At 46.1% G+C, this 25,699-nt stretch overlaps 2 protein-coding genes across 3 annotated transcripts in view; one reads left to right on the top strand and one right to left on the bottom strand.

The window, feature by feature from the left end:
• Window positions 1-23: 23 nt before the first annotated feature.
• Window positions 24-17,776, top strand: LOC135055493 (uncharacterized). 2 transcript variants are annotated; one of them, XM_063959631.1, is made up of 7 exons: window positions 24-126; window positions 502-645; window positions 726-1,213; window positions 2,023-2,093; window positions 2,221-2,529; window positions 3,059-3,305; window positions 17,335-17,776. In XM_063959631.1, the coding sequence occupies exons 2-7, from the start codon at window positions 533-535 to the stop codon at window positions 17,586-17,588; spliced, it is 1,482 nt and encodes a 493-aa protein (XP_063815701.1). In that variant the 5' UTR covers window positions 24-126; window positions 502-532; the 3' UTR covers window positions 17,589-17,776. The 2 variants fall into 2 exon arrangements, with proteins under 2 accessions (XP_063815701.1, XP_063815700.1); XM_063959630.1 differs by having other exon boundaries at window positions 76-280.
• A 3,506-nt stretch (window positions 17,777-21,282) lies between these two features.
• Window positions 21,283-25,699, bottom strand: part of SP2 (Sp2 transcription factor) — a 34,082-nt gene continuing 29,665 nt past the window's right edge. Inside the window, 6 exon segments of the mRNA XM_063959634.1 lie at window positions 21,283-22,108; window positions 22,195-22,388; window positions 22,522-22,696; window positions 22,847-23,138; window positions 24,502-25,083; window positions 25,086-25,406. Coding sequence (XP_063815704.1) covers window positions 22,008-22,108; window positions 22,195-22,388; window positions 22,522-22,696; window positions 22,847-23,138; window positions 24,502-25,083; window positions 25,086-25,406 — 1,665 coding nt within the window. The 3' untranslated portion in view covers window positions 21,283-22,007.

Here is a 25,699-nt window from a genome sequence, read left to right on the forward strand (position 1 = left end):
TAGATGCTCTCCACCGTTCCGCTTTGTAGCTATATTACGGAGCAACCAATCATAAGCGAGCTATAACCCAAAAGGGGTGGAGCTAAAGATCCGGAAACATAGGGCGACGTAAACAGTCACATGGAGGTGAGCACCGGCGGGGAGATCGGGAGAAGAGATCAGGGGGCGCAGACCGGCGGGGATGCTATGGCACGAACAAAGCTATGGGCCGGGAATGCGGAATCCCAGAATTGACCCCGGCTGCCCTAATCTAAGGTCACATGACCAGCAGCCAATCTAGGTAATGCTGGGGTTACAGATACCTCTTCCCTGGGTTTCATGCTAATTGTCCAATGTCCGTGTCCATATTCTTGTTGGTGCATATAACCAATGGCAAAAACAATATTATGACTGGGTTTTGCATTCAACAGCAGAATGTGTTTTTTAGAGTATGTGGATCCTAGCATGTGATTTATGTGTGGTTCACTGTCCACAGCAGTAATCATAAGGTGTTGCTTGCAGATCCTTGGCAAGGCCAATCATAGCCAAGCAGATGGACAGGTGTGCAGAGCCTGAATGTAGACAAGACAAGTCAGATGGTACACCTAATGGTGCAATCATAAAGTGTTCACAAGACGGACTCAGTCAGACAATACAGACACCCAGGTGAACCAAAAGTAGAATCTTTAAGGTTGCTTTCAGAGTGGTCACCATTCATAGTAATATTTTCTATTTGTATGTTACAGATGTTTGTCCACTTCAGTTCTGCAGAGGTCCAATGAGGACTTTTCCCCCAGGAAACGTCAGAGAGCCTTGAATGGTCCTCTATGCTCTCCCATAATTCCTCGGCAACAAAATGCCACCTTGCATGAGAGCCAGAGAAGTGGTGAACATGACACAAGAATCTCCAGCAGAGACACAGGCCTTGTTGAAGGTCCTGGTGTATCGGGAGAACACTACTGGGCTACTCGTCCTGGGAGTCGGGTAACAGCACTTTATGCAAAGTTGGTTCAGGAGCTGGAGGCACAGGTTACAGAACTGCACCAGATCTTGGCTTCTCGAGATGAAATAGCCAAAGTAAAAGAATGGAGGATACAGGAACTTGAGCAAGAGAATCAAGAATTAAGAAGACAAGTTCAAACTTTGGAAGAGCAGAATGATTCATTATCTCATAGTGAAACAAGTGCCACAAAAGAAAGTGGTAAACTTCTGGGATCAGATGGCCACTGTGTGGGTGAGGAGTCTTCAAACATTTCAGCCATCAAACTATGTGGGAAATTCAATTGTTTCTCCCCGTGGCAACATCTAGATGGCGTCCAATAGAGCAATTATATTGTTGCTCCATTTGGGCGTCCTGAGCTGCGGGGAGACATTTCAGCTCGCAGCCCTTCGTGCTGGCAATCTGAAATGTGAGAAAAGTGACCCACGTGGATTTCTCAAACTAAGCTTTTCGCAATCGCACCCATTAGTCGGGTTTAGCTGCTGTATGCAGCTAAACCCGACACTAATGAACACGATAACGGCCATCAATTGAATATCGCCCCTGCAATCTCCCGTCACTTTAGACAAGTGATCAGGCGGCGATCTCAATTGAATTCCCCCTTTGAGCGTTCACTATCTCATAATGTTGGCCTTTTGTAATAATCACATCCTAATTATCAAGGAAAAAAATGATAGTTGTGTATAAGGTGTAGAATACACTATGGTCCAGAAGAGTTAATTTGGACATTTAAAAGAGGAATTATATTTTGGTCTGCGGCATTGTAACACAAGCATTTTGTATTTAGTTTTACATTTTCTTTTCCTACTCAGTTATATATGTGGATCTGGAAAATACGGATATAATTTCTTTTACAAGATGCTGCTGCCATGTATCACTGTTACATCATTCCTAAAGTAGACAGTTTGGGAATAAATCCCAACACTTTGCATGGACAAATATGAAAACTATTTTTGTTTCAATGTTTACAACTTGCTACAAAGTTATACACAAATTCCAAGTTTTCACTAAGCCGCCTTCTGCTGCGTGTTTTGTCTCACCAGTTGTCAATGATAGCAACATCTCCTTCCTACGGAACCTGGCAGGATTTCTGGAAACAAATTCCAATTCACAGGTAATTGGATTGATTAAATAAATTCACAACCTCTTGCTTTGTTGCAAATATTATACACCATTGATATGGTTTATCAGTATTTTCAGTCTCTCAAATAATAATTATCATTTACTTTTTGTTTCTACAGATCTTCCCTCCACAATCCTTTTCTACACCCCTTCCATCGAGTGAAAGTAAACTCACACCCGTAGAAACCATTTCGCTCCCAGCGTCCCCCACTGTCTCAGATGCAGACCGTACAAACGCACCAGCAGAAGTGACCAGCTCTCCCCCAGAAGGAATGCTGCGAGTTTCTGGGGTAACAAGTGGCTTCCAGTATTGGATGAAAATGGACGATGGTGGAGAGAACACACTACCAGAATCATGTGTGTTGTGGGAGGAGCCTCTACAGGAAACATTGCCAGATGGTACCCCTGCATGGGCATCACCTATAGAGGTATATATAATTTCATAGTGCATCCCAACACTACTCAGTGTATGGGTAGCAGCTGATTTACTGACTGTCGTAATCCTGACATCCATTGACAGTCAAAACACCGACATTCATTATGCTGACGTGACCTGGTCATATTTTACCATCCCAGTGGACCTGGAGGGGGAATATAATAGTGTGCCGAGCGCAGCGAGCCCATTCCTTATGAAGCCACGTCCCTATATATTTGTTGCGTGCCTTCAGTCACTTAAACGGTGTCCATGTTGACCTATGTCGACATTGGGGGGGGGGGGGGGGGGGGGATTTCGACATTTTGACATGTCGGCATTTTAAACAGCGGTATTCGGACTATGTCGGCATGATGAATGTTGGTATTTTGACTGTAGGTCAATGACTGTCGGGATTATGACCGTCGGTATATCATACTGAACCCCAGTGTATTTATAACTGCGTATGTAACATAATGTAGTGGAGAAAATATGCTTGTAGCAGAAATTGCAGAAATAAATTTTTTGGAATTCTCGGTTTTTAGAGTAATGGACGTCCAAAACTGGAGTTGGTGCCTGCGTCTGGGGTATATATCACTTACCAGCAACTGGAAGACCTCTCTCATATCCCTCCAGATAAGCCCAAACTAATGACTCGACGGCTATTGGATTACTTCTTCTCACGGGAGACTCTGGCTCGATCTTCAGCCACAGGACAGCGGATTGCTCATAACAACACTACCATGGAGAAACCACTACGCCTGCCTGACACAGTGGTAACAGCTATTAAAGGTGAGGACCGTGCTATTGTGCCAACTGTGGGTCTGGTTCACTGTTAGAAGCAAATAAAAAATGGGAGCAATTTGCTCCTGGAATAAACCCTGTTGCAATGGTAGAGGTGAAAATGCATTAATTAGTTTTGCATGTAGGGTAAACACTGGCTGCTTTTGCATGTATTAAACAAATACTAGGCATCTTTATTTTTATACTGAAATTTAGACTTGCGCTAGACCACCTTTTTTTTTATTTTTATTAGCTTCTAAATAAAGCCTTGTATTCCCAGTTAGTATATGATGCCCAATTAGTCTTTGCCTATTGCAGACTGCTTTTCATTCTGCTACTGTGGGCTAAAGTCTCTCAAACCAAGTTAGATTTTTGGTGGAAGGACGTGAAGTACAATTTCAAAGACATGTATTTCTCCTGTATGAAGAGTAGGAATTGAGCTGGAGACTTTGTTATCTTTAACATATCCCCATTAAAATCTCAAGTAATCACCAAGGTTAAAGTCTGATATACACGAAGACAAGTAAAAGTTATAGGTAATTTCTCTTGGCTTTACTGATAATGTCTACTATTACTCGCACTTCTGCTGTCTAAAAACACAAATTATAAGTGTGCTATATTATTTATATTTAGCGCAAGATCACCATCCCTATCCATTAACCCAGTACTTTCCAAACTTTTTTGAATCACGGCGCCCTAGAATATCAGATTTTTTTTCACGGCACCCCTAGGCCAAAAATTTCTTATTGAGAAATTTTGAAATATTACATTAAGTAGATCGCGTTTATATGTCATCCTTAGGGTCAGTTGTGTGGGGAGGGACAAGATTTGCTTCTGTTTGGCCACATATTTTATGACTGGCAGCCACCAGCACTGGTTTTGCCTATTATATTGACCATGAATAATTTGAATTGGTCCTGGACCACCAACCCAGGGCACCCCTGCAAGTGTCCCGAGGCACCCCAGGGAGCCACAGCACACAGTTTGGGAACCTCTGCATTAACCTGCAGTTTGTACAAAGCATTTGTTACATGGAAGTTTGCAAGCCAGCGACACAAGCACTGTCTTTAAATACCCCTGCATTAATTACACATAGAGAAGCACCTCTGCCCGAAGTCATTTAGTTTCAGGAAAAGAATGTGGCATTACCCAGGAGTACCAGACACTATACTACAGAGTTGGCCATTTTATTTGATGAACTAAATGTTGCAAAATCTATTAATGCACTAATAGCAAGCAGTTTGCTGTTAGACTTCATAGTCAATATCCAGATAGTAAATTGTGCTGAATTGATAGGTTGCTTTCTTATAACTATTCATGCAGCCCATATAATGCCTGTTTTTATACATACATACATGTTGAGTATCCCTTATCCAAAATTAAAAATCCCAAATTTGTGGTTCCCCTACTGAGATCATGACATAAATATTATTTCTCTTATGTCCTAGAGGATGCTGGGGACTCCGTAAGGACCATGGGGTATAGACAGGCTCCGCAGGAGATAGGGCACCTAAAAAGAACTTTGACTATGGGTGTGCACTGGCTCCTCCCTCTATGCCCCTCCTCCAGACCTCAGTTAGATCTTGTGCCCAGATGAGAATGGGTGCACTGCAGTGAGCTCTCCAGAGTTTTCTGTGGAAAAAGAATTTTGTTAGGTTTTTTATTTTCAGGGAGTCCTGTTGGCAACAGGCTCCCTGCATCGTGGGACTGAGGAGAGGGAAGCAGAGCTGGCTTGTCAAGTTGGGCACTGCTTCTAAGGCTACTGGACACTATTAGCTCCAGAGGGAGTCTAAACACAGGTCTCACCTGGGGTTCGTCCCGGAGCCGCGCCGCCGTCCTCCTCACAGATGCCAAAGATAGAAGCCGGATAGAGAAGGCAGAAGACATCTTAGGCGGCAGAAGACATCAGATCTTCATGAGGTAAGGCGCGCAGCGGTAAGCTGCGCGCCATTGCTCCCAGTCTCACACACACACACACACACACACACACACACACACACACACACACACACACACACACACACACACACACAGAGCAGCACTGAAGGGTGCAGGGCGCAGGGGGGGGGGGCGTCCTGGGCAGCAATAAACCTCACATTTTGGCACAAATACAGTTGGATTAGACTGCGGTAACAGTAAATCTATGATCCCCCGCCATTTTATTGAAAAATCACTGGGACCGAAGCCCGCCGTCGGGTGGGCGGGGCTTGATCCTCAGCACTAACCAGCGCCATTTTCTCCACAGAAGCTGCATGAGGAAAACGCTGGCTCCCTGGTCTCTCCCCTGCTGAACTCACAGGCTGGAAAATAGAGGAGGGGGGCACATTAGCGACGCAGTGAGTGGGAATTGGCATAATATATATAAAAAAGCGCTATCTGGACATATTTTTTCCAGTGTTTTTAAGCGCTGGTGTGTGCTGGCATACTCTTTCTCTGTCTCTCCTTAGGACGTGGTTGGGGTTTTGTCCCCTTATAGGTTAATCCCTGTGTGTGTGTGGGGTGTCGGTACGTGTGTGTCGACGTGTCTGAGGCGGAAGGCTTCTCCAAGGAGGTGGAGCAAATGAGTGGTGTGTCCCCGTCGGTTGTGCAGACTCCGGATTGGATGGACATGTGGCATATGTTGAATGCAAGTGTGGCATCTTTACATAAAAGGCTTGATAAGGCTGAATTAGGGGGGACATCAGGGGGTCAATCCTCAGATTGGACCGACTCACAGGACCCGTCGGGATCTCAAAAGCGTCCCTTAACACAAGACACTACTACTGACACGGATTCTGATTCGTGTCGACTATGACTTAGTAAAATTGCACCCTAGGGTGACTAAAACCATTCAGTGTATGATTGTGGCAATAAGGGATGTGTTGCATATTGTGGATGAACCCTCGGTCCCCGACACAAGGGTACACATGTTTAAGGAAAAGAAACAGATTATTAACTTTCCCACATCTCATGAATTAAATGAATTCTTTGGAAAAGCTTGGGAGACTCCGGATAAGAGACCGCAGATCCCCAAAAGAATTTATATGGCATACCCTTTCCCTAAGCAGGACAGGGAGATTTGGGAATCACCCCCCACTGTGGACAAGGCCCTGAAGCGCTTGTCCAAGAAGGTGGCGCTACCGTCTCCTGACACAGCGGCCCTTAAGGACCCTGCAGATCGCAGAAGGAATTGGCTTCTCTTCCAGAAGTCCAGACGTTTGTAAAGGGAGTGCTGCACATCCAGCCCCCTTTTGTGCCTCCAGTGGCACCATGGGACTTGAACGTGGTGTTGCAGTTCCTAAAATCACACTGGTTTGAACCGCTTAACAAGGTTGAGTTGAAATTTCTTACCTGGAAGGTGGTCATGTTGTTGGCCTTAGCATCAGCAAGGCGAGTGTCAGAATTGGCGGCTTTGTCACACAAGATCGCAGGCAAGAAACTACCTTAAAGTGTATTTATTCTCATACGGGTGCTGTGCTAAGACCGACAATTGCGTCGGCATGGGTGTGTAGCGCAACTGCAGCTTGGACAGATGAGCTGACAGATCAATTTGATAATATGGATAAGGATACTATATTCCTAACTCTAGCCCATATTAAAGACGCAGTCTTATTTATGAGGGATGCTCAAAGGGACATTGGATTGCTAGCTTCTAGGGCCAATGCCATGTCTGTCTCAGCGAGAAGATCCTTATGGACTCGCCAATGGACGGGTGATGCGGATTCCAAGAAACATGGAAGTACTACCCTATAAGGGGGATGTATTGTTTGGGGATGGGCTGACGGACCTGGTTTCCACAGCTACAGCAGGTAAATCAAATTTTATACCATATATTCCCCAACAGCAAAAGAAAGTAACACCCTATCAGATGCAGTCCTTTCGGTCGCACAAGTCCAAAAGAGGTCGGGGATCCTCTTTCCTCGCCTGAGGTAAGGGCAGAGGCAAGAGAGCACCTGTTTCGGCAGGTGCCCAGGAACAAAAGTCCTCCCCGGCTGCTCCAAAACCCACAGCATGACGCTGGAGCTCCCCTGAGGGAGTCCGCACGATGGGGGCACGTCTTCGACTTTTCAGTCAGGCCTGGGTCAGTTCGGACCTGAATCCCTGGGTGTTGGAAATAGTTTCCCAGGGTTACAAATTGGAATTCGAGGAGATGCCCCCGCGCCGATTTTTCAAATCGGCCCTACCAGCTTCCACATCGGAAAGGGATGTAGTGTTAGCTGCAAGTGATAATCAAGGTTCCCCTGCACCAGCAGGGAAGAGGTTACTACTCAACCCTATTTGTGGTCCCGAAACCGCACGGTTCGGTCAGACCTATTTTGAATCTGAAATCCCTAAACCTGTACATAAAAAGATTCAAATTCAAAATGGAATCTCTGAGTGATAATAGCCAACATGGAGGAGGGGGAGTTTATGGTGTCTCTGGACATAAAGGATGCGTACCTTCATGTCCCCATATATGCTCCCCATCAGGAATACCTGAGATTCGCTGTACAGGATTGTCATTACCAATTTCAGACGTTGCCGTTTGGACTCTCCACGGCCCCGAGGATTTTCACCAAGATAATGGCGGAAATGATGGTGGTCCTGCGCAAGTATGGAGTCACAATTATCCCATACTTGGACGATCTCCTGATAAAAGCGAGATCAAGGGAGAAATTGCTGAGCAGTGTGGCGCTCTCTCTGAGAGTGCTCCAGCAACACGGTTGGATTCTAAATCTACCGAAGTCACAGTTGATTCCGACAACTCGACTACCGTTCCTAGGTATGATACTGGATACGGAACAAATGAGGGTCTTCCTCCCAATAGAGAAAGGCCAAGACATCCAGAACATGGTCAGAGACCTGCTAAAACCGAAAAGGGTGTCAGTTCACCAATGCACTCGAGTTCTGGGGAAAATGGTGGCGGCCTACGAGGCCATTCCCTTCGGAAGGTTCCATGCAAGGACTTTTCAATGGGACCTTCTGGACAAGTGGTCCGGGTCCCATCTGCACTTACATTGGAAAATAACTCTGTCCCCAGGGACCAGAGTGTCCCTCCTGTGGTGGTTGCAAAGTGCTCACCTCCTGGAGGGTCGCAGGTTCGGAATTCAGGATTGGATCCTGGTTACCACGGACGCGAGCCTCAGAGGATGGGGAGCGGTCACACAGGGAAAAAATTTTCAGGGTCTTTGGTCAGACCAGGAGTCCTGTCTACACATCAATGTGTTGGAACTCAGGGCCATTTACAACGGCCTTCGACAAGCGGAGAGTTTTCTTCGAGACCTACCGGTTCTGATTCAATCAGACAATGTCACAGCAGTGGCTCATGTGAACCGCCAAGGCGGGACAAGAAGCAGAGTCGCGATGGCGGAAGCCACAAGGATCCTTCGCTGGGTGGAAAATCATGTAAGCGCTCTGTCGGCTGTCTTCATTCCGGGAGTGGACAACTGGGAAGCAGACTTCCTCAGCAGACACGATCTCCATCCAGGAGAGTGGGGACTTCATCAAGAAGTCTTTGCAGACATAACACGTCTTTGGGGAACTCCTCAAATAGACATGATGGCGTCACGCCTCAACAAAAAACTACGGAGGTATTGCGCCAGGTCTCGGGACCCTCAGGCAGTAGCAGTAGACGCTCTGGTAACACCGTGGGTGTTCAAATCGGTCTACGTGTTTCCTCCGCTTCCTCTCATCACAAAAGTGTTGAGGATCATAAGACGAAGAAGAGTACAGACGATACTCGTTGTCCCAGACTGGCCTCGATGGGCCTGCTACTCGGATCTACAAGAGATGCTCACAGGAGATCCTTGGCCTCTTCCTCTGAGGGAAGACCTGTTGCAGCAGGGGCCCTGTGTATTTCAAGACTTACCGCGGTTACGTTTGACGGCATGGCGGTTGAACGCCGAATCCTAGCGAAAAAGGATTCCGGAAGAGGTCATCCCTACTTTAATAAAGGCTAGGAAGGAGGTGACGGTAAAACATTATCACCGTATCTGGCGAAAGTATGTGTCTTGGTGTGAAACCAAGAATGCACCTACGGAAGATTTTCATCTGGGTCGTTTTCTCCACTTCCTACAGACAGGAGTGGATATGGGCCTGAAATTAGGCTCTGTTAAGGTACAGATTTCGTCCCTCTCGATTTTTCTTTCAGAAGGAATTGGCTTCTCTTCCAGAAGTCCAGACGTTTGTAAAGGGAGTGCTGCACATCCAGCCCCCTTTTGTGCCTCCAGTGGCACCATGGGACTTGAACGTGGTGTTGCAGTTCCTAAAATCACACTGGTTTGAACCGCTTAACAAGGTTGAGTTGAAATTTCTTACCTGGAAGGTGGTCATGTTGTTGGCCTTAGCATCAGCAAGGCGAGTGTCAGAATTGGCGGCTTTGTCACACAAGAGCCCCTACTTGATTTTTCATGTGGATCAAGCTGAATTGAGGACACGTCCGCAATTTTTGCCTAAAGTGGTTTCTTCGTTCCATATGAATCAACCTATTGTGGTGCCTGTGGCTACAAGTGACCTGGAGGATTCCAGATCCCTGGACGTAGTCAGGGCCTTAAAAATTTATGTAGCCAGGACGGCTAGAATTAGGAAAACAGAGGCTCTGTTTGTCCTGTATGCGGCCAATAAGATTGGCGCTCCTGCTTCGAAGCAGACTATTGCTCGCTGGATCTGTAATACGATTCAGCAGGCTCACTCTACGGCTGGATTGCCGGTACCAAATTTGGTTAAGGCCCATTCCACTAGAAAGGGGGGCTCTTCTTGGGCGGCTGCCTGAGGCGTCTCGGCATTACAACTTTGCCGAGCGGCGACTTGGTCGGGGTCAAACACTTTTGCTAAATTCTACAAGTTTGATACCCTGGCTGATGAGGACTTAGCGTTTGCTCAGTCGGTGCTGCAGAGTCATACGCACTCTCCCGCCCGATTGGATGCTTTGGTATAAACCCCATGGTCCTTACGGAGTCCCCAGCATCCTCTAGGACGTAAGAGAAAATAAGATTTTAAACCTACCGGTAAATCTATTTCTCCTAGTCCGTAGAGGATGCTGGGCGCCCGTCCCAGTGCGAAAACTCTGCAAGACTTGTATATAGTTGTTGCTTACATAAGGGTTATGTTACAGTTGACATCGGTCTTGGACCGTTACTGTCGTTTGTTCATACTGTTAACTGGTTATGTATGTTCCAGGTTACATGGTATGATTGGTGTGTGGGCTGGTATGAATCTTGCCCTTGGATTGCTAAATCCTGCCTTGTATTGTCCATCTCCTCTGGGTACAGTTCTCTAACTGAGGTCTGGAGGAGGGGCATAGAGGGAGGAGCCAGTGCACACCCATAGTCAAAGTTCTTTTTAGGTGCCCTATCTCCTGCGGAGCCCGTCTATACCCCATGGTCCTTACGGAGTCCCCAGCATCCTCTACGGACTAGGAGAAATAGATTTACCGGTAGGTTTAAAATCTTATGTGTGTGTGTGTGTGTGTGTGTGTGTGTGTGTGTGTGTGTGTGTGTGTGTGTATATATATATATATAATATATATATATATATATATATATATATATATATATATTTATTTATTTTATTATTTAAAGATTATATATATATATATATATATATATATATATATATATATATATATATATATATATATATAATCTCTATCTCTACATACATATCATTAGCTCAGTAGGGGATACAAAAAATAAGATTTTACTCACCGGTAAATCTATTTCTCGTAGTCCGTAGTGGATGCTGGGTACTCCGTAAGGACCATGGGGAATAGACGGGCTCCGCAGGAGACTGGGCACGCTAAAGAAAGATTTAGGTCTACCTGGTGTGCACTGGCTCCTCCCCCTATGACCCTCCTCCAAGCCTCAGTTAGGACACTGTGCCCGGAAGAGCTGACACAATAAGGAAGGATTTTGAATCCCGGGTAAGACTCATACCAGCCACACCAATCACACCATATAACTCGTGATAGGAACCCCGGTTAACAGTATGATAACAATGAAGCCTCTGAACAGATGGCTCGCAATAACAACCCGATTTTTGTAACAATAACTATTTACAAGAATTGCAGACAATCCGCACTTGGGATGGGCGCCCAGCATCCACTACGGACTACGAGAAATAGATTTACCGGTGAGTAAAATCTTATTTTCTCTGACGTCCTAGTGGATGCTGGGTACTCCGTAAGGACCATGGGGATTATACCAAAGCTCCCAAACGGGCGGGAGAGTGCGGATGACTCTGCAGCACCGAATGAGAGAACTCCAGGTCCTCCTCAGCCAGGGTATCAAATTTATAAAATTTTGCAAACGTGTTTGCCCCTGACCAAGTAGCAGCTCGGCAAAGTTGTAAAGCCGAGACCTCTCGGGCAGCCGCCCAAGATGAGCCCACCTTCCTTGTGGAATGGGCTTTTACAGGTTTAGGCTGCGGTAGTCCCACCGCAGAATGCGCCTGCTGAATAGCGCTACAAATCCAGCGCGCATTAGTCTGCTTAGAAGCAGGTGCACCCAGCTTGTTGGGTGCATATAAAATAAACAGCGAGTCAGTTTTCCTGACTCCAGCCGTCCTGGAAATATAAATTTTCAGGGCCCTGACTACGTCCAGAAACTTGGAATCCTCCAAGTCCCTAGTAGCCGCAGGCACCACAATAGGTTGGTTCAAGTGAAAAGCTGATACCACCTTTGGGAGAAACTGAGGACGAGTCCTCAACTCTGCCCTATCCATATGGAAAATCAGATAGGGGCTTTTACAGGACAAAGCCGCCAATTCTGACACACGTCTGGCCGAAGCCAGAGCCAACAACATAACCACTTTCCACATGAGATATTTTAAATCCACAGTCTTAAGTGGCTCAAACCAATGTGATTTCAGAAACTCCAAAACCACATTGAGATCCCAAGGTGCCACTGGGGGCACAAAAGGAGGCTGAATATGCAGAACTCACTTGACAAAAGTCTGAACTTCAGGCAGGGAAGCCAGTTCTTTCTGGAAGAAAATAGACAGGGCCGAGATCTGGACCTTAACGGACCCCAATTTGAGGCCCAACGTCACACCTGCTTGCAGGAAATGCAGGAATCGACCCAGTTGAAATTCCTCCGTTGGGGCCTTCTTGGCCTCACACCAAGCAACATATTTTCGCCAAATGCGGTGATAATGTTTTGCGGTGACCTCCTTCCTGGCCTTGATCAGGGTAGGGATGACTTCCTCCGGAATGCCTTTTTCCTTTAGGATCCGGCGTTCAACCGCCATGCCGTCAAACGCAGCCGCGGTAAGTCTTGGAACAGACAGGGTCCCTGCTGCAGCAGGTCTTGTCTGAGCGGCAGAGGCCAAGGGTCCTCTGCAAGCATCTCTTGAAGCTCCGGGTACCAAGCTCTTCTTGGCCAATCCGGAGCCACGAGAATAGTTCTCACTCCTCGCTTTCTTATTATTCTCAGTACTTTGGGTATGAGAGGTAGAGGAGGAAACACATAAACCGACTGGTACACCCATGGTGTCACTAGAGCATCCACAGCGATCGCTTGAGGGTCCCTTGACCTGGCGCAATATCTTTTTAGCTTTTTGTTGAGGCGGGACGCCATCATGTCCACCTGTGGTTTTTCCCAACGGTTTACCAGCATCTGGAAGACTTCTGGATGAAGTCCCCATTCTCCTGGGTGGAGGTCGTGCCTGCTGAGGAAGTCTGCTTCCCAGTTGTCCACTCCCGGAATGAACACTGCTGTCAGTGCTAACACATGATTCTCTGCCCATCGGAGAATCCTTGTGACTTCTGCCATTGCCCTCCTGCTTCTTGTGCCGCCCTGTCTGTTTACATGGGCGACCGCCGTGATGTTGTCTGATTGGATCAGTACCGGCCGGTTCTGAAGCAGGGGCCCTGCTTGGCTTAGGGCATTGTAAATGGCCCTTAGCTCCAGAATATTTATGTGAAGCGAAATCTCCTGATTTGACCACAGTCCTTGGAAATTTCTTCCCTGTGTGACTGCACCCCAGCCCCGAAGGCTGGCATCCGTGGTCACCAGGACCTAGTCCTGTATTCCGAATCTGCGGCCCTCTAGTAGATGAGCCCTCTGCAGCCACCACAGCAGCGACACCCTGGTCCTTGCCGACAGGGTTATTCGCTGTTGCATCTGGAGATGGGACCCCGACCATTTGTCCAACAGGTCCCACTGGAAAGTCCTTGCGTGGAACCTTCCGAATGGAAATCGCCTCGTACGAAGCTACCATTTTTCCCAGGACTCGTGTGCATTGATGTACCGACACCTGTCCCGGTTTTAGGATGTCTCTGACTAGAGATGACAACTCCTCGGCTTTTTCCACTGGAAGAAACACTCTTTTCTGGTCTGTGTCCAGAATCATTCCCAGGAACAGAAGACGTGTCGTCGGGACCAGCTGTGACTTTGGAATATTGAGAATCCAGCCGTGCTGTTGTAGCACTTCCCGAGAAAGCGCTACCCCCACTACCAACTGTTCCTTGGACCTCGCCTTTATCAGGAGATCGTCCAAGTACGGGATAATTAAAACTCCCTTCTTGCGAAGGAGTATCATCATTTCGGCCATTACCTTGGTAAAGACCCTCGGTGCCGTGGATAACCCAAACGGCAGCGTCTGGAACTGATAGTGACAGTCCTGTACCACAAATCTGAGGTACTCCTGGTGAGGAGGGTAAATGGGGACATGGAGGTACGCATCCTTGATGTCCAGGGAGACCATGTAATCCCCCTCGTCCAGGCTCGCAATAACCGCCCTGAGCGATTCCATCTTGAACTTGAACCTCTTGATATAAGTGTACAAGGATTTTAGATTTAAGATGGGTCTCACCGAACCGTCCGGTTTCGGTACCACAAACATTGTGGAATAGTAACCCTTTCCTTGCTGAAGGAGGGGTACTTTGACAATCACTTGCTGTGAATACAGTTTTTGAATAGCCACCAACACCGCCTCCCTGGCAGAGGGAGTTGCCGGTAAGGCAGATTTTAGGAAACGGCGGGGGGGGAAGACGTCTCGAATTCCAGCTTTTACCCCTGAGATATTACTTGAAAAACCCAGGGTTCCACTTGTGAGAGATCCCACTGAGCGCTGAAATTCCTGAGCCGGGCCCCCACCGTCCCTGGGTCCGCCTGCGCAGCCCCAGCGTCATGCTGTGGACTTACCGGACGCGGGGGAGGACTTCTGCTCTTGGGAACTAGCTGCGTGTTGCAGCTTTTTTCCTCTACCTTTACCTCTCGGCAGAAAGGATGAGCCTCTAGCCCTCTTGCTTTTCTGGGGCCGAAAGGACTGTACCTGATAATACGGTGCTTTCTTTTGCTGTGGGGCAGCCTGTGGCAAAAAGGTCGATTTCCCAGCAGTAGCTGTGGACACGAGGTCCGAAAGACCATCCCCAAACAGTTCCACCCCTTTATAGGGCAAAACTTCCATGTGCCGCTTAGAGTCGGCATCGCCAGACCATTGCCGAGTCCATAACCCCCTTCTGGCGGCAATGGACATAGCGCTTATTCTTGATGCCAGCCGGCAAATATCCCTCTGTGCATCACGCATGTATAAGACTGCATCTTTTATATGCTCAATCGTCAGCAAAATATTGTCCCTATCCATGGTATCAATATTATCCGACAGGGAATCTGACCACGCAGCAGCAGCACTGCACATCCAAGCTGATGCAATCGCTGGTCGCAATATAATGCCCGTGTGTGTGTAAATAGCTTTTAGGGTAGCTTCCTGCTTTCTATCAGCAGGTTCCTTCAGGGTAGCCGTATCCGGAGACGGTAGTGCCACCTTCTTTGATAAGCGTGTCAGCACCTTATCTACCCTAGGGGGTGTTTCCCAACGTGACCTATCCTCTAGCGGGAAAGGGTACGCTGCCAATAACAGTTTTGAAATTATCAATTTCTTATCGGGGGAAGTCCACGCTTCCTCACACACACCTCATTTAATTCCTCAGATGTAGGAAAAACTACAGGTAGTTTATTCTCACCAAACATAATACCCTTTTTTGTGGTACCTGGGGTATTATCAGAAATGTGCAAAACATTTTTCATTGCCTCAATCATGTAACGGGTGGACCTATTGGAGGGTACACTAGTATCATCGTCGACACTGGAGTCGGTATCCGTGTCGACGCCTATCTGTCACCTGAGGTAGCGGGCGTTTTAATGCCCCTGATGACATTTGAGACGCTGGAACAGGCACAAGCTGTGTAGCCGGTTGTCCTATGTCGTCAAACCTTTTGTGTAAGGAGTTGACACTTTCACGCAATTCCTTCCATAAGTCCAACCACACAGGTGTCGACCCCGCAGGGGGTGACATCACATTCACAGGCATTTGCTCCGCCTCCACATCATTTTCCTCCTCATACATGTCGACACCGCAGTACCGACACACAGCAGACACACAGGGAATGCTCTTACAGAGGACAGGACCCCACAAAGCCCTTTGGGGAGACAGAGGGAGAGTATGCCAGCACACACCAGAGCGCTATATATCACAGGGATATCACTTATAAAAACGTGTTTTCCCCTTATAGCTGCATAATATATTTATACTGCGCCTAATTTGTGCCCCCCCTCTCTTTTTTACCCTTTTCTGTAGTGCAGGACTGCAGGGGAGAGCCAGGGAGCTTCCTTCCAGCGGAACTGTGAAGGAAAAATGGCGCCAGTGTGCTGAGGGAGATGGCTCCGCCCCTTTTTCGGCAGGCTTTCTCCCGCTATTGTAAAAGTTCTGGCAGGGGTTAATAAGCACCCATATAGCCCCTGGGGCTATATATGGTGCCAGTTCGCCAGCCAAGGTGTTAATATTGCTGCTCAGGGCGTCCCCCCCCCAGCGCCCTGCACCCATCAGTGACCGCAGTGTGTGGTGTGCATGAGGAGCAATGGCGCACAGCTGCAGTGCTGTGCGCTACCTTGGAGAAGACAGAAGTCTTCAGCCGCCGATTTTCCGGACCTTCTTGCTTCTGGCTCTGTAAGGGGGACGGCGGCGCGGCTCCGGGAACGGACGACGAGGTCGGGTCCTGTGTTCGATCCCTCTGGAGCCAATGGTGTCCAGTAGCCTAAGAAGCCCAAGCTACCACCACTTAGGTAGGTTCGCTTCTTCTCCCCTTAGTCCCTCGATGCAGTGAGCCTGTTGCCAGCAGGTCTCACTGAAAATAAAAAACCTAACATATACTTTCTTCCTAGGAGCTCAGGAGAGCCCCTAGTGTGCATCCAGCTCGGCCGGGCACAGAAATCTAACTGAGGCTTGGAGGAGGGTCATAGGGGGAGGAGCCAGTGCACACCAGGTAGACCTAAATCTTTCTTTAGAGTGCCCAGTCTCCTGCGGAGCCCGTCTATTCCCCATGGTCCTTACGGAGTACCCAGCATCCACTAGGACGTCAGAGAAATGTGGGATTTTGAATAAGGGATACTCAATGTGTGTGTGTGTATATATATATATATATATATATATATATATATATATATATATATATATATATAATGTGTATGTATATAATATAAAACACAAGTTATTTAAGGTACATTGGGCTTGATTCAAATGCAGACGCAATGTTGATATTAACGCAGTGGAGCGATTATCAACCGATCCTACTGTGCATATGCCAAGGTACTTTTGCGAGAATGCTCACAGTGAGGAATCGCAAATTACTGTCAGGAAGCAGTTTTGTAGACAGCAAAGGGGAGTTGTGGCAAAAAAACAAAGGCTTGTCCCGACAGTGTGTAGGGCATGTCTCTGCCTTCATTTCGTAGGCAGAAAATGTGACACCAGTGTCTCAGTTCATGCGGCCATTCTACATGACCAAAGAGTCACTCATTGTCGACTGTTGAAAGATACGGAACCACCACTGTGTGTGTACGCAGTTGCCGATATTAGCGAAGCCCCCGGTGGACGTCTAACTACTTTCCATGTGGTGGTGGCGGCAGCAGCAGCATTAGCATATTTTTGTACACTAAACTGCGTATGAAATTGTATCTGCTATTGCATCTGAATCAAGACCCTTTTTTTTTTAACCTCTATATTTATTATGACGATAAAGGTCTTAAAACGTTTACCTTTTGCATTTATCTTTTTTCTGATGTCTTCAACCCCTATCTTCTAGCATATGTAACGAGGGCTTGTGGCCGTGGCTGTAACTTTAATGCAGTTATAAATAGTAAGTGTGGGACATCTCGACGGGCAGTGAAAAAGATGTCTATACGCATTGACTGGACAGAAGGAGGTACTAAACACTGTCCCAAGCCACCACCCACATTACCAGCTCAGAGGCTGCAGTCCCTCACGGAAAAGTCTACAATTCCTGCAGCAAAGGCAACAGAGCAATTGATAACACAGTGTGCGCCACAGAACAGTTAAACATTGCTGCACGAAGCGTTCACAGACTACAGCAATTGGTGATTTGGGTATGGATGGCATAGGACTAATATAATAAAACATCCTTGCAATGGTAGCAAGTGGACAAAAGATGACAGAGTACATTCATAAGCATGAGACAGTATTGTCTGTACATCTAACAATTTTAAAATAAAATGGGTTTGTTTGTATGTTTCATTGTGAATAGCAATCCTATAAATCTAAGGGCCCGATTCAGACCTGATCGCTGCTATGCATTCTTGCAGCAGTTTGCGATCAGATAGAGTGAAAACCTGCCCCGTGCGAATGCATGTGTACGGCGTGCAAAAATTCTGCCGGACAGCTGCAAATCCGTTTGCATCTCACCTTCGAATGATTTTTCCGGTCTGTGTGTAGCCCAGGACTTACACCTACAGTGCGATGCAAACAGGCTGTTCGAATCCGGAGCCGACGTCACACACCCTCCCTGAAACCGCTTGGGAACGCATGCATTTTTCACCCACAAATGCCCGCTTCCTGTCAACCAGCTTGCAAACACCTGTGTTTGGCGATGCACCTGAGCACTACAGTACATACGCAGTTATTCGATAATCGGCTGCTGTGTGATTTCACACAACAGCGATCGGGTCTGAATCGGGCCTCAAATTTGGGTAAAGGGAAACTAGCAGTTGATGAATTACAAATGAAGTAGCATAAACCGGAACTATAAAAAGCTGCAATGTCTGAGCCTGTATAAATAAAATATTTATTTATATACACATACATACAATAAAATATATTATATATATATATATATATATATATATATATATATTTATTGTTGTGTAGAGGAGGGGCTTAGGGGTATATTCAACAACTGTCGGAAGCTGCCGTCTTGTAGGAAAGACGGCAACTTCCAACAGTTTTAGGTCAGAAGGGGTTCCGACCTATGCATTATGGCCCCGTTTTTTCCGACAAGGTGGGAAACCCGACTTGTCGGAATGCACGCTGATTGGTGGCTTCAGCCGCCGATCAGCGTGCATTGTTGGAATCATGGCAAAACCCAACAGGTTTTAGCCCTGTTTCAGACAATCTCAATCCAACTTTAAAAAAAGGCGGATTGAGATGAGGGAGCTGAGAGCAGGAGCCGGGGGGGAGGAAGCAGCGGGGAGAGCAGAAACACAATGGCAGCGTCCACCCTGCTCCAATAGCGGCAATAGCAGGAGGATGGGGCGCCGCCACTGACAGCAGCGTCCACCCAGCTCCAGTAAGCGAGGTCCTGCTTGCTGGAGCTGTGTGGACGCTGCCATGAGCTTCCAATTACGCTGCTGCAGCCGCTGCTCACCATGTCTCCTCCTCCTCCTCCGCTGCTGCTGACAGCTGCCACTGTCAGCAGGACAGGACATCGGGAACGACCAAATCAGACAGTCAGATTTGGCCGCTCTTTGAATAGGGGTTGTCAGGTCCATTCCGACAACTGCATGTCGGAATGGACCAGACTCTTAGTGAATATACCCCTTAATTGTACTTTAATAAAAGGACTATATCCTGGACTTTCACATAAATTACTGTTACAATGGCGGTAATTCCAAGTTGATCGCAGCAGGAATTTTGTTAGCAATTGGGCAAAACCATGTGCACTGCAGGGGAGGCAGATATAACATGTGCAGAGAGAGTTAGATTTGGGTGGGTTATTTTGTTTCTGTGCAGGGTAAATACTGGCTGCTTTATTTTTACACTGCAATTTAGATTGCAGATTGAACACACCACACCCAAATCTAACTCTCTCTGCACATGTTAAATCTGCCTCCCCTGCAGTGCACATGATTTTGCCCAACTGCTAACAAAGATCCTGCTGCGATCAACTTGGAATTACCCCCAATGAGCCAAACGTGCCTGCTTTACTGGAGCAGAGGTTATGAAGGATGATGGCACTTGTAGGTGGGAAGACAGCAGTGTGACATACTGCATAGTAATAAGTCATTACCATGCATACATTTCCTTGCTGTACACTAACCCCTCTTCCAGACAGGTGTAGTATGTTATACAGTCACCGGGCTCTTGAGCGCCGGAAAATGCCGGCAGCGGGGTGAGCGCAAAAGAGCCCCTTGCGGGCTCGGCACGCTATTTATTCTCCCTCCAGGGCTGTCATGGACACCGCAAGAGGGAGAATAGTTGTCGGTATACCGGCTGTCGGTATGCCGAGCGCCGGGATCCTGACAGCCGGCATATCGAATGCCTCCCTTCCAGACACATTCCAAACCCTTTGTGAAAATGATTTTTTTCTTTTAAAATTGTTGAGCTTCAAACACTCCCTCTAAGTGATTTGAAACAAACTTTATGCACCTTTTGCAATTGTTTTACAAACGAATTTAACTGAAAATATAGCAAAATACAAATACATTCACTTATAGGACTTCTGCACCTCATATATAGAAGAGATAATAGTAACATTCCTATATATGTTTCAATGAGATGTGTGTTAAAAATATAAAAGGGAGGCAACATCCAATTTGTAACACCCACAACATTTCAATAGCTAACAGAATAATGCCGACTGGAAATTCAAAACAAAAAAAAAAAAAAAGTCTGCAGTACTCTAAAGTTGCATTTTTATATTGAAGCACCTTGTATTTTTAGATTTAGTGACCCTTTAAGAATTCAGAGGAACAGGTTTTTTTTTGTTTTTTTTAACAGGCGACTAGAAAACGTAGTGTTGCTCGTAGCAACCAATTAGATTCTAACTTGCTTTTCTAGAGTAGTTTAGATAATGCAATTAAGTCATTGGTTGTTGTGAGCAATCTTTACTTTACAGTTGCTTGTTAAACAGTTATATAAACATCCCTTTCAGTTTTTAAACAGTGTAACTTAAAAATCCTGTTGTTGCCAGGAAGAAATGTACCAACTCCAAAATAGAAAAACATGTTTAAATATCAGTAATTGATTTACCTTGTGGTGATCAATGTGCCTTGTGCTACCATTTTACTATATTAAATTTATTATTAATATACATTTGCCAATTATAAAGCAGTCAGATAATAGTAAAAGAGGAGCCCGAATCGAAGGTTTGATGTGCCAACTTCACATCCCTGCTTGTTACCATATTGGAGCAGTAGAGCCAAGTCACAAAGCCTGTTATTAAAACTACATATTAATTATGTATTTTGGTTTCTCAAGCTTTCCTTTCTTCTTGTAATGTATTATGTATTCCCAAATATACAAGCAAAAAGGGATGGCAAGGATGTTCAAGTATTCTAAGTGTTTCTGCATACAGATTTCTGATTGTGTGGGAGCAAACAGTGGAATGTAACAAGAATTCATGTACCCAAAACTGTTAACAGTACCCATCATTCACTGGTCTGACTTAATTTGTGTCCAGTTATTTCTTCCTAAACCTGTAATGTAATCATTTATGGAAAGATACCTATATGTTTGTGCAAAGACCACAAGTCATGGTAAGTGTTCTGGGAGTATCACCAGGCCTCTCTATAACAAAAAAAGCCATATCTAACATTTATCCTTCTATAATATCCATAAGTATAATTTTGTTCAATTTATATTGTTGTTCTAAAAATGTGGTACCCAACAATGACATTGAAAGAATAGTGCAACATTTTGGTCCCAGTGCTGACTACAGATCAGAAAGAAATACTCACTTTTCAGTAAATCCAGCTTTGGCAACAACAAAGCCCAAAAATATTCCCTAGCACAAACTGCGCACAAGTTAAATCCCCTCTTTATTTGAAATTAAAAGCTCAGTTATAGCTAACATTGTAAATACATGTGTCATACACACTGCACAGAGAGAAAGGAACAGATGTTCTGGCACAGATACCCAAAAATAAGTATACATGGGGCAGAAACTCCTGCCATTTCATCATGGAGAATTGTAGGGAATTCTGTCCTGGGCACCTGGTATTGCGGATGTGAGTGCAGCACAGCCGCCTCTCCCGCACAGCATGGAAAGCAGTTTAGCGCAAATACAAGTAAGCTTTTACACGCAAGGATACTGGAAGAGGGGAGGTAATAAGGCACCTTCCTTTAGGTGGGAGGGGGGGGGGGGGGGGGTTCATTTTAAAAATGGGAATGATCTGGTTCAACCAACAGGTTGGTGTCAGGTAATGCACACTTTTTGTTACAGAGAGCAGTAGTACCCACTATGCTGTAAAGTTCATTACCCCATTGGTGCTGAAAGAGTAGGGCTGCGATCCCATCATACTGCGACACTTGTTCCTAGAGACCGTGAAGTACTCTGCATGCCAAGTACACTCCAGCAATACAAGGGTGTTCTGCTGCTCATTACTACTAGGAATCTCAGGTTGGGTGTCCCGCTAAAGCAATGTTATTTTTGGGTGGCCCAACATATTTGAAAGAGTTCTCACTCGGCGCACAATGGCATCATTTTTGGGGTCCCATACAGTTGGGATGTGTTTTCCACTAGCATTACAGCTTCTTTGGCACGAGGTGTGTCTTGAAATGCTTGCTGACGTGGTCGCTGCGTGTGAACCTCTTCTGACAGTGAGGGCATTCAAAGCGCTTGTCACCTGTGCAGGGACACCAGAGTAAAATCAATATACAAGTCATACATGTGGGCCTTACACGTGCATGCGAACATACATGCATCACACACCTGTGTGCGTTCGTGCGTGCCTCTGCAGCTCATCACTGCGGGTGAACTTCTTTGTGCAGAATCCCCAGTTGCACACAAATGGCCTTTCCCCCGTATGCAGCCGAACGTGAGCCCTCAAGAGTGAAGTCTTGCGAAATGTTCTCCCACACTCAGGGATGTGACATACGTGCCTCTTCCTGCCGGGGGGACCCCACCTGCTGAGAAGGAGAGAGTGTCTCTCCTCAGCACAACATTACCCCTCTCCATCAACACCCTCCCCACCACCACAGCCCCATTTATGCAAGCTGGGCCCACACCAACTCAGCTTTGCTTTCTGTACAATCTCACCCCTTCTCCCCGTCCTTGCAGTTTGGACATGTACAGGCCACCCTCCTCCTCTTCTCTCCTGGCTGTAGCTCCCCAGACAAGGCCTGTTCCATCTGCAGTTGTATCTGGGAAGGGCTGAGGCCACTGATGGCAACGTTATTACTGGACACGTTCTGCACACTGAGCTGCGGTTGCCCTGAGTAGACACACAAACACAAGGGTGTGTTGATTTATGTAATAGAAGTATAAGCAAGGAAATCAAATCAACCTGTTATCCTAAACTTTCTGGAGGTATGGACTGCATCTTATTTTTTGTTTGGTTACATGCTCACACTGGGATATACACCTGCAGCATTGGTGATTGTTACAGGCAATCCTTGCATTGGAACTCCATTGATACTTATAGTCTGTATGGCCTGGGCAGTGGCTGCTAGCTGTGCTGTATTCATGGTAATAATGCTCCCCGCTGGAGCAATTTTGGCTAAGGACCGCTCTTTGCGAGTGGTATTTTTCTTAGTAGGAGTGCAAGATTGTGTTCCCATCGATGCTGTGCCTCCTGTTGAGCATGGTTGAGGAATAGAAAGAGCATCCTGCATCACCAGAGTCTGCAATTCCCCAGTAGATGTGCGAAAATAAATCTGTGAAAGAGAAGTGTGAAGTATCAGAATGGTAAAGGGGAACTCAAATTGGGAGATGGGAAGGAACACAATTTGATAAAAACGCAAAAAGATATATATAAAAAAAAAAAAAACCTACAGAAAATCTTCTGCAGATGACATGTAATGCCAGAGCAAAGAACAATTATAGCTAAGAAAACTCAAGAACACCGTAAGCCAATATCAAGTTGAACAGTAACATTATCAAGGACTTTTCAAAAAGTGCAGCAGAAAGGGACTACGGGCCAGATGTAGCATGGAACGCAGCCCTATATTTCCACACCTTACCTCAAAAAATTATAGTACCAGGAGCAAACATGGTGACACACTTACAACCACTTCACCACCATTTTGTTTACTTCAAGTGTGAAAAATATCCCATTACTGACAGCTTTTTTTTTTTTTTTTTTTTTGGGGGGGGGGGGGAATCAATTACCCTCAGCAATTTACCACGGCTAATTGAATTCCCCCCATTATTATTTTTCAAGCCGAGTGCCCTGTCTATATAATATAACTCACAAACACAAAGGAGGAATTCAGTTAGAAGTGAGAGGATGTAGCATCTCAGGATGAGTGCCCGAAGCTTGCCAAATACCTGTGCTGTTAACCTGCGACTAGTGGATAACTGCTCATACCCTACTAGCCCCGAGACGCTACCTAGTGTCTCAGGGCTAGTCATAGGAAACGGAATCTCCCAATTTAAGTGCCGGGCGCAATGCAGTCAATTACATGGCTCATGGTAAATTCCTTGCTTCAAACTGAATTCCCCTCCATGCCTTTCCAAAGACTGTTGAACATTCAGGAGCATGCTATTATAGTGAGAAGAAAAGCTTCCATAGATCAAGTATAAAATTATTTCTTGAAAAGAGAGTTAGATCAAGTATCACTCGCATACAGATGACTTATTAATATCATTGCTGCTCCCCAAGCATAAGATTTCACAAGCAATTTGACTCTCATACAATGCATATTATCCACTATAACTTTATATTCAAGACAGTGCAGACTATTAGGGGGTAACAGACCTCTTATCAATGGCTGCAAGTTGTCTGCATCCCCCCCACCCCATCCTTCTAATTATATAACCAACTCCAAAAAAACAAACACAGGAAAGAACATTAATGACTAGAAAAACTTTCCTCTAGGTCTATGCCACAGCCTGTCTGAGTTTGCCACAAACATGCATGGAAACATGGTCATACCCATGATTCTTCTACGACAAGCAAATTCACAAACTACAAGGGGTAAATGCTTGAGATTAACAAGAGGGTGTAATCATCAAGATAGAGATGGAGTAAGCGATATAGAGTAGAAGATGGCAGAGATAAAGCATGTAATTCCATACCTGTGTGGGTAAGAGGTCTGTGCTCTGGACACTTTGTGCTGGCTTTTGTGGTACTGTTGGCAGTGTAGCCGACGCAGCTTGTACCACTCTCAGCGCCTGCTGGGGTATCTGTACTAGCTGTGTGTCAGTCTTGGGCTGTACCAGCTGAAGTACAGCATGCTGCCCAGTGCCAGGGCCCTGGACAATCAGCAGGTTGTTACCAGCTTGCAGGAAATTTTCTGCTGTTGTCTCAATTAAAACAGTCTCCACTTGCTCCTGGGTAGGTGAGCCTGGGGTTGGTCCTGGTGGAAGAGGCTTCCTACGTGGCTTTTTGCTTTGCTTGCTTGGCATAATCTGAGTGCTAGTTTCAGTGGAGGAGTCTGTCAGACTATTGAGGGGCAGTGCCAATGTGAGGGTATTGCCAGCATTTCCAGTCACTTTTACTAGATTGCTGGTTTTCTGTGGAGGGGCAGGCTTAATGGGCACATGTTTTGAAGAGCCTGAAGCTTGAGTAAGTTGAAGTGTTGTGCCGCCATCAGTGGAACTGATGATCTGGAACGGATTACCCAAATTCTGTGGAATTCCCTGTGTTGTTGCTTGTATGGATTACCCAAATTCTGTGGAATTCCCTGTGTTGTTGCTTGTATGCCTTGATAACGCCCAGCCTTGCCAACTGGGTTCTGGATGGTAAAGAAGAGCTGCCCATTTCCTGTGCCAAGCTGCGGGATCTGGATGACATTACCTTTGGACAACAGCCCTATACCAGACTTCCCTGGACTCAGTGGTAATGGTGCAGGCTTTATAGGTATCAGCCTTTTGCGGTTTGGCCTTGGTGGTACAGGAGAAGTCACAGCGGCTTCAACTGCAGGGGGTCCAATCTTACTGCATGTGGCTGCAAGGAGAGCCAGGGGAGAGGGCTGTGTGTCCTGCATGGAAACAAGATGAAGGATACTTTTTTTTATACAATATGTATTTTCTTCACACTCAGGAAGTAGTAATTGTTGTATTTCCTTAATTCAACTGCATGTAATCCCAACTAAAGAAAGTTTAACAAGTCTTCCATGTAAATAATACTGTCTATTACAGAAGAATTTTCCTGCTACAAATTCTGGGATAGGCTACTCTGAAGATAGCGTGAACCCACCTAATTCCCTGGAAGCCATGTACATACTAGCAACATTATGGGGTATATGCAATTGCGGTCGAATTCCCGAAATTG

The sequence above is a fragment of the Pseudophryne corroboree genome, chromosome 3, assembly GCF_028390025.1.
Source record: "Pseudophryne corroboree isolate aPseCor3 chromosome 3, aPseCor3.hap2, whole genome shotgun sequence".
NCBI classification, from domain to species: Eukaryota; Metazoa; Chordata; class Amphibia; order Anura; family Myobatrachidae; genus Pseudophryne; species Pseudophryne corroboree.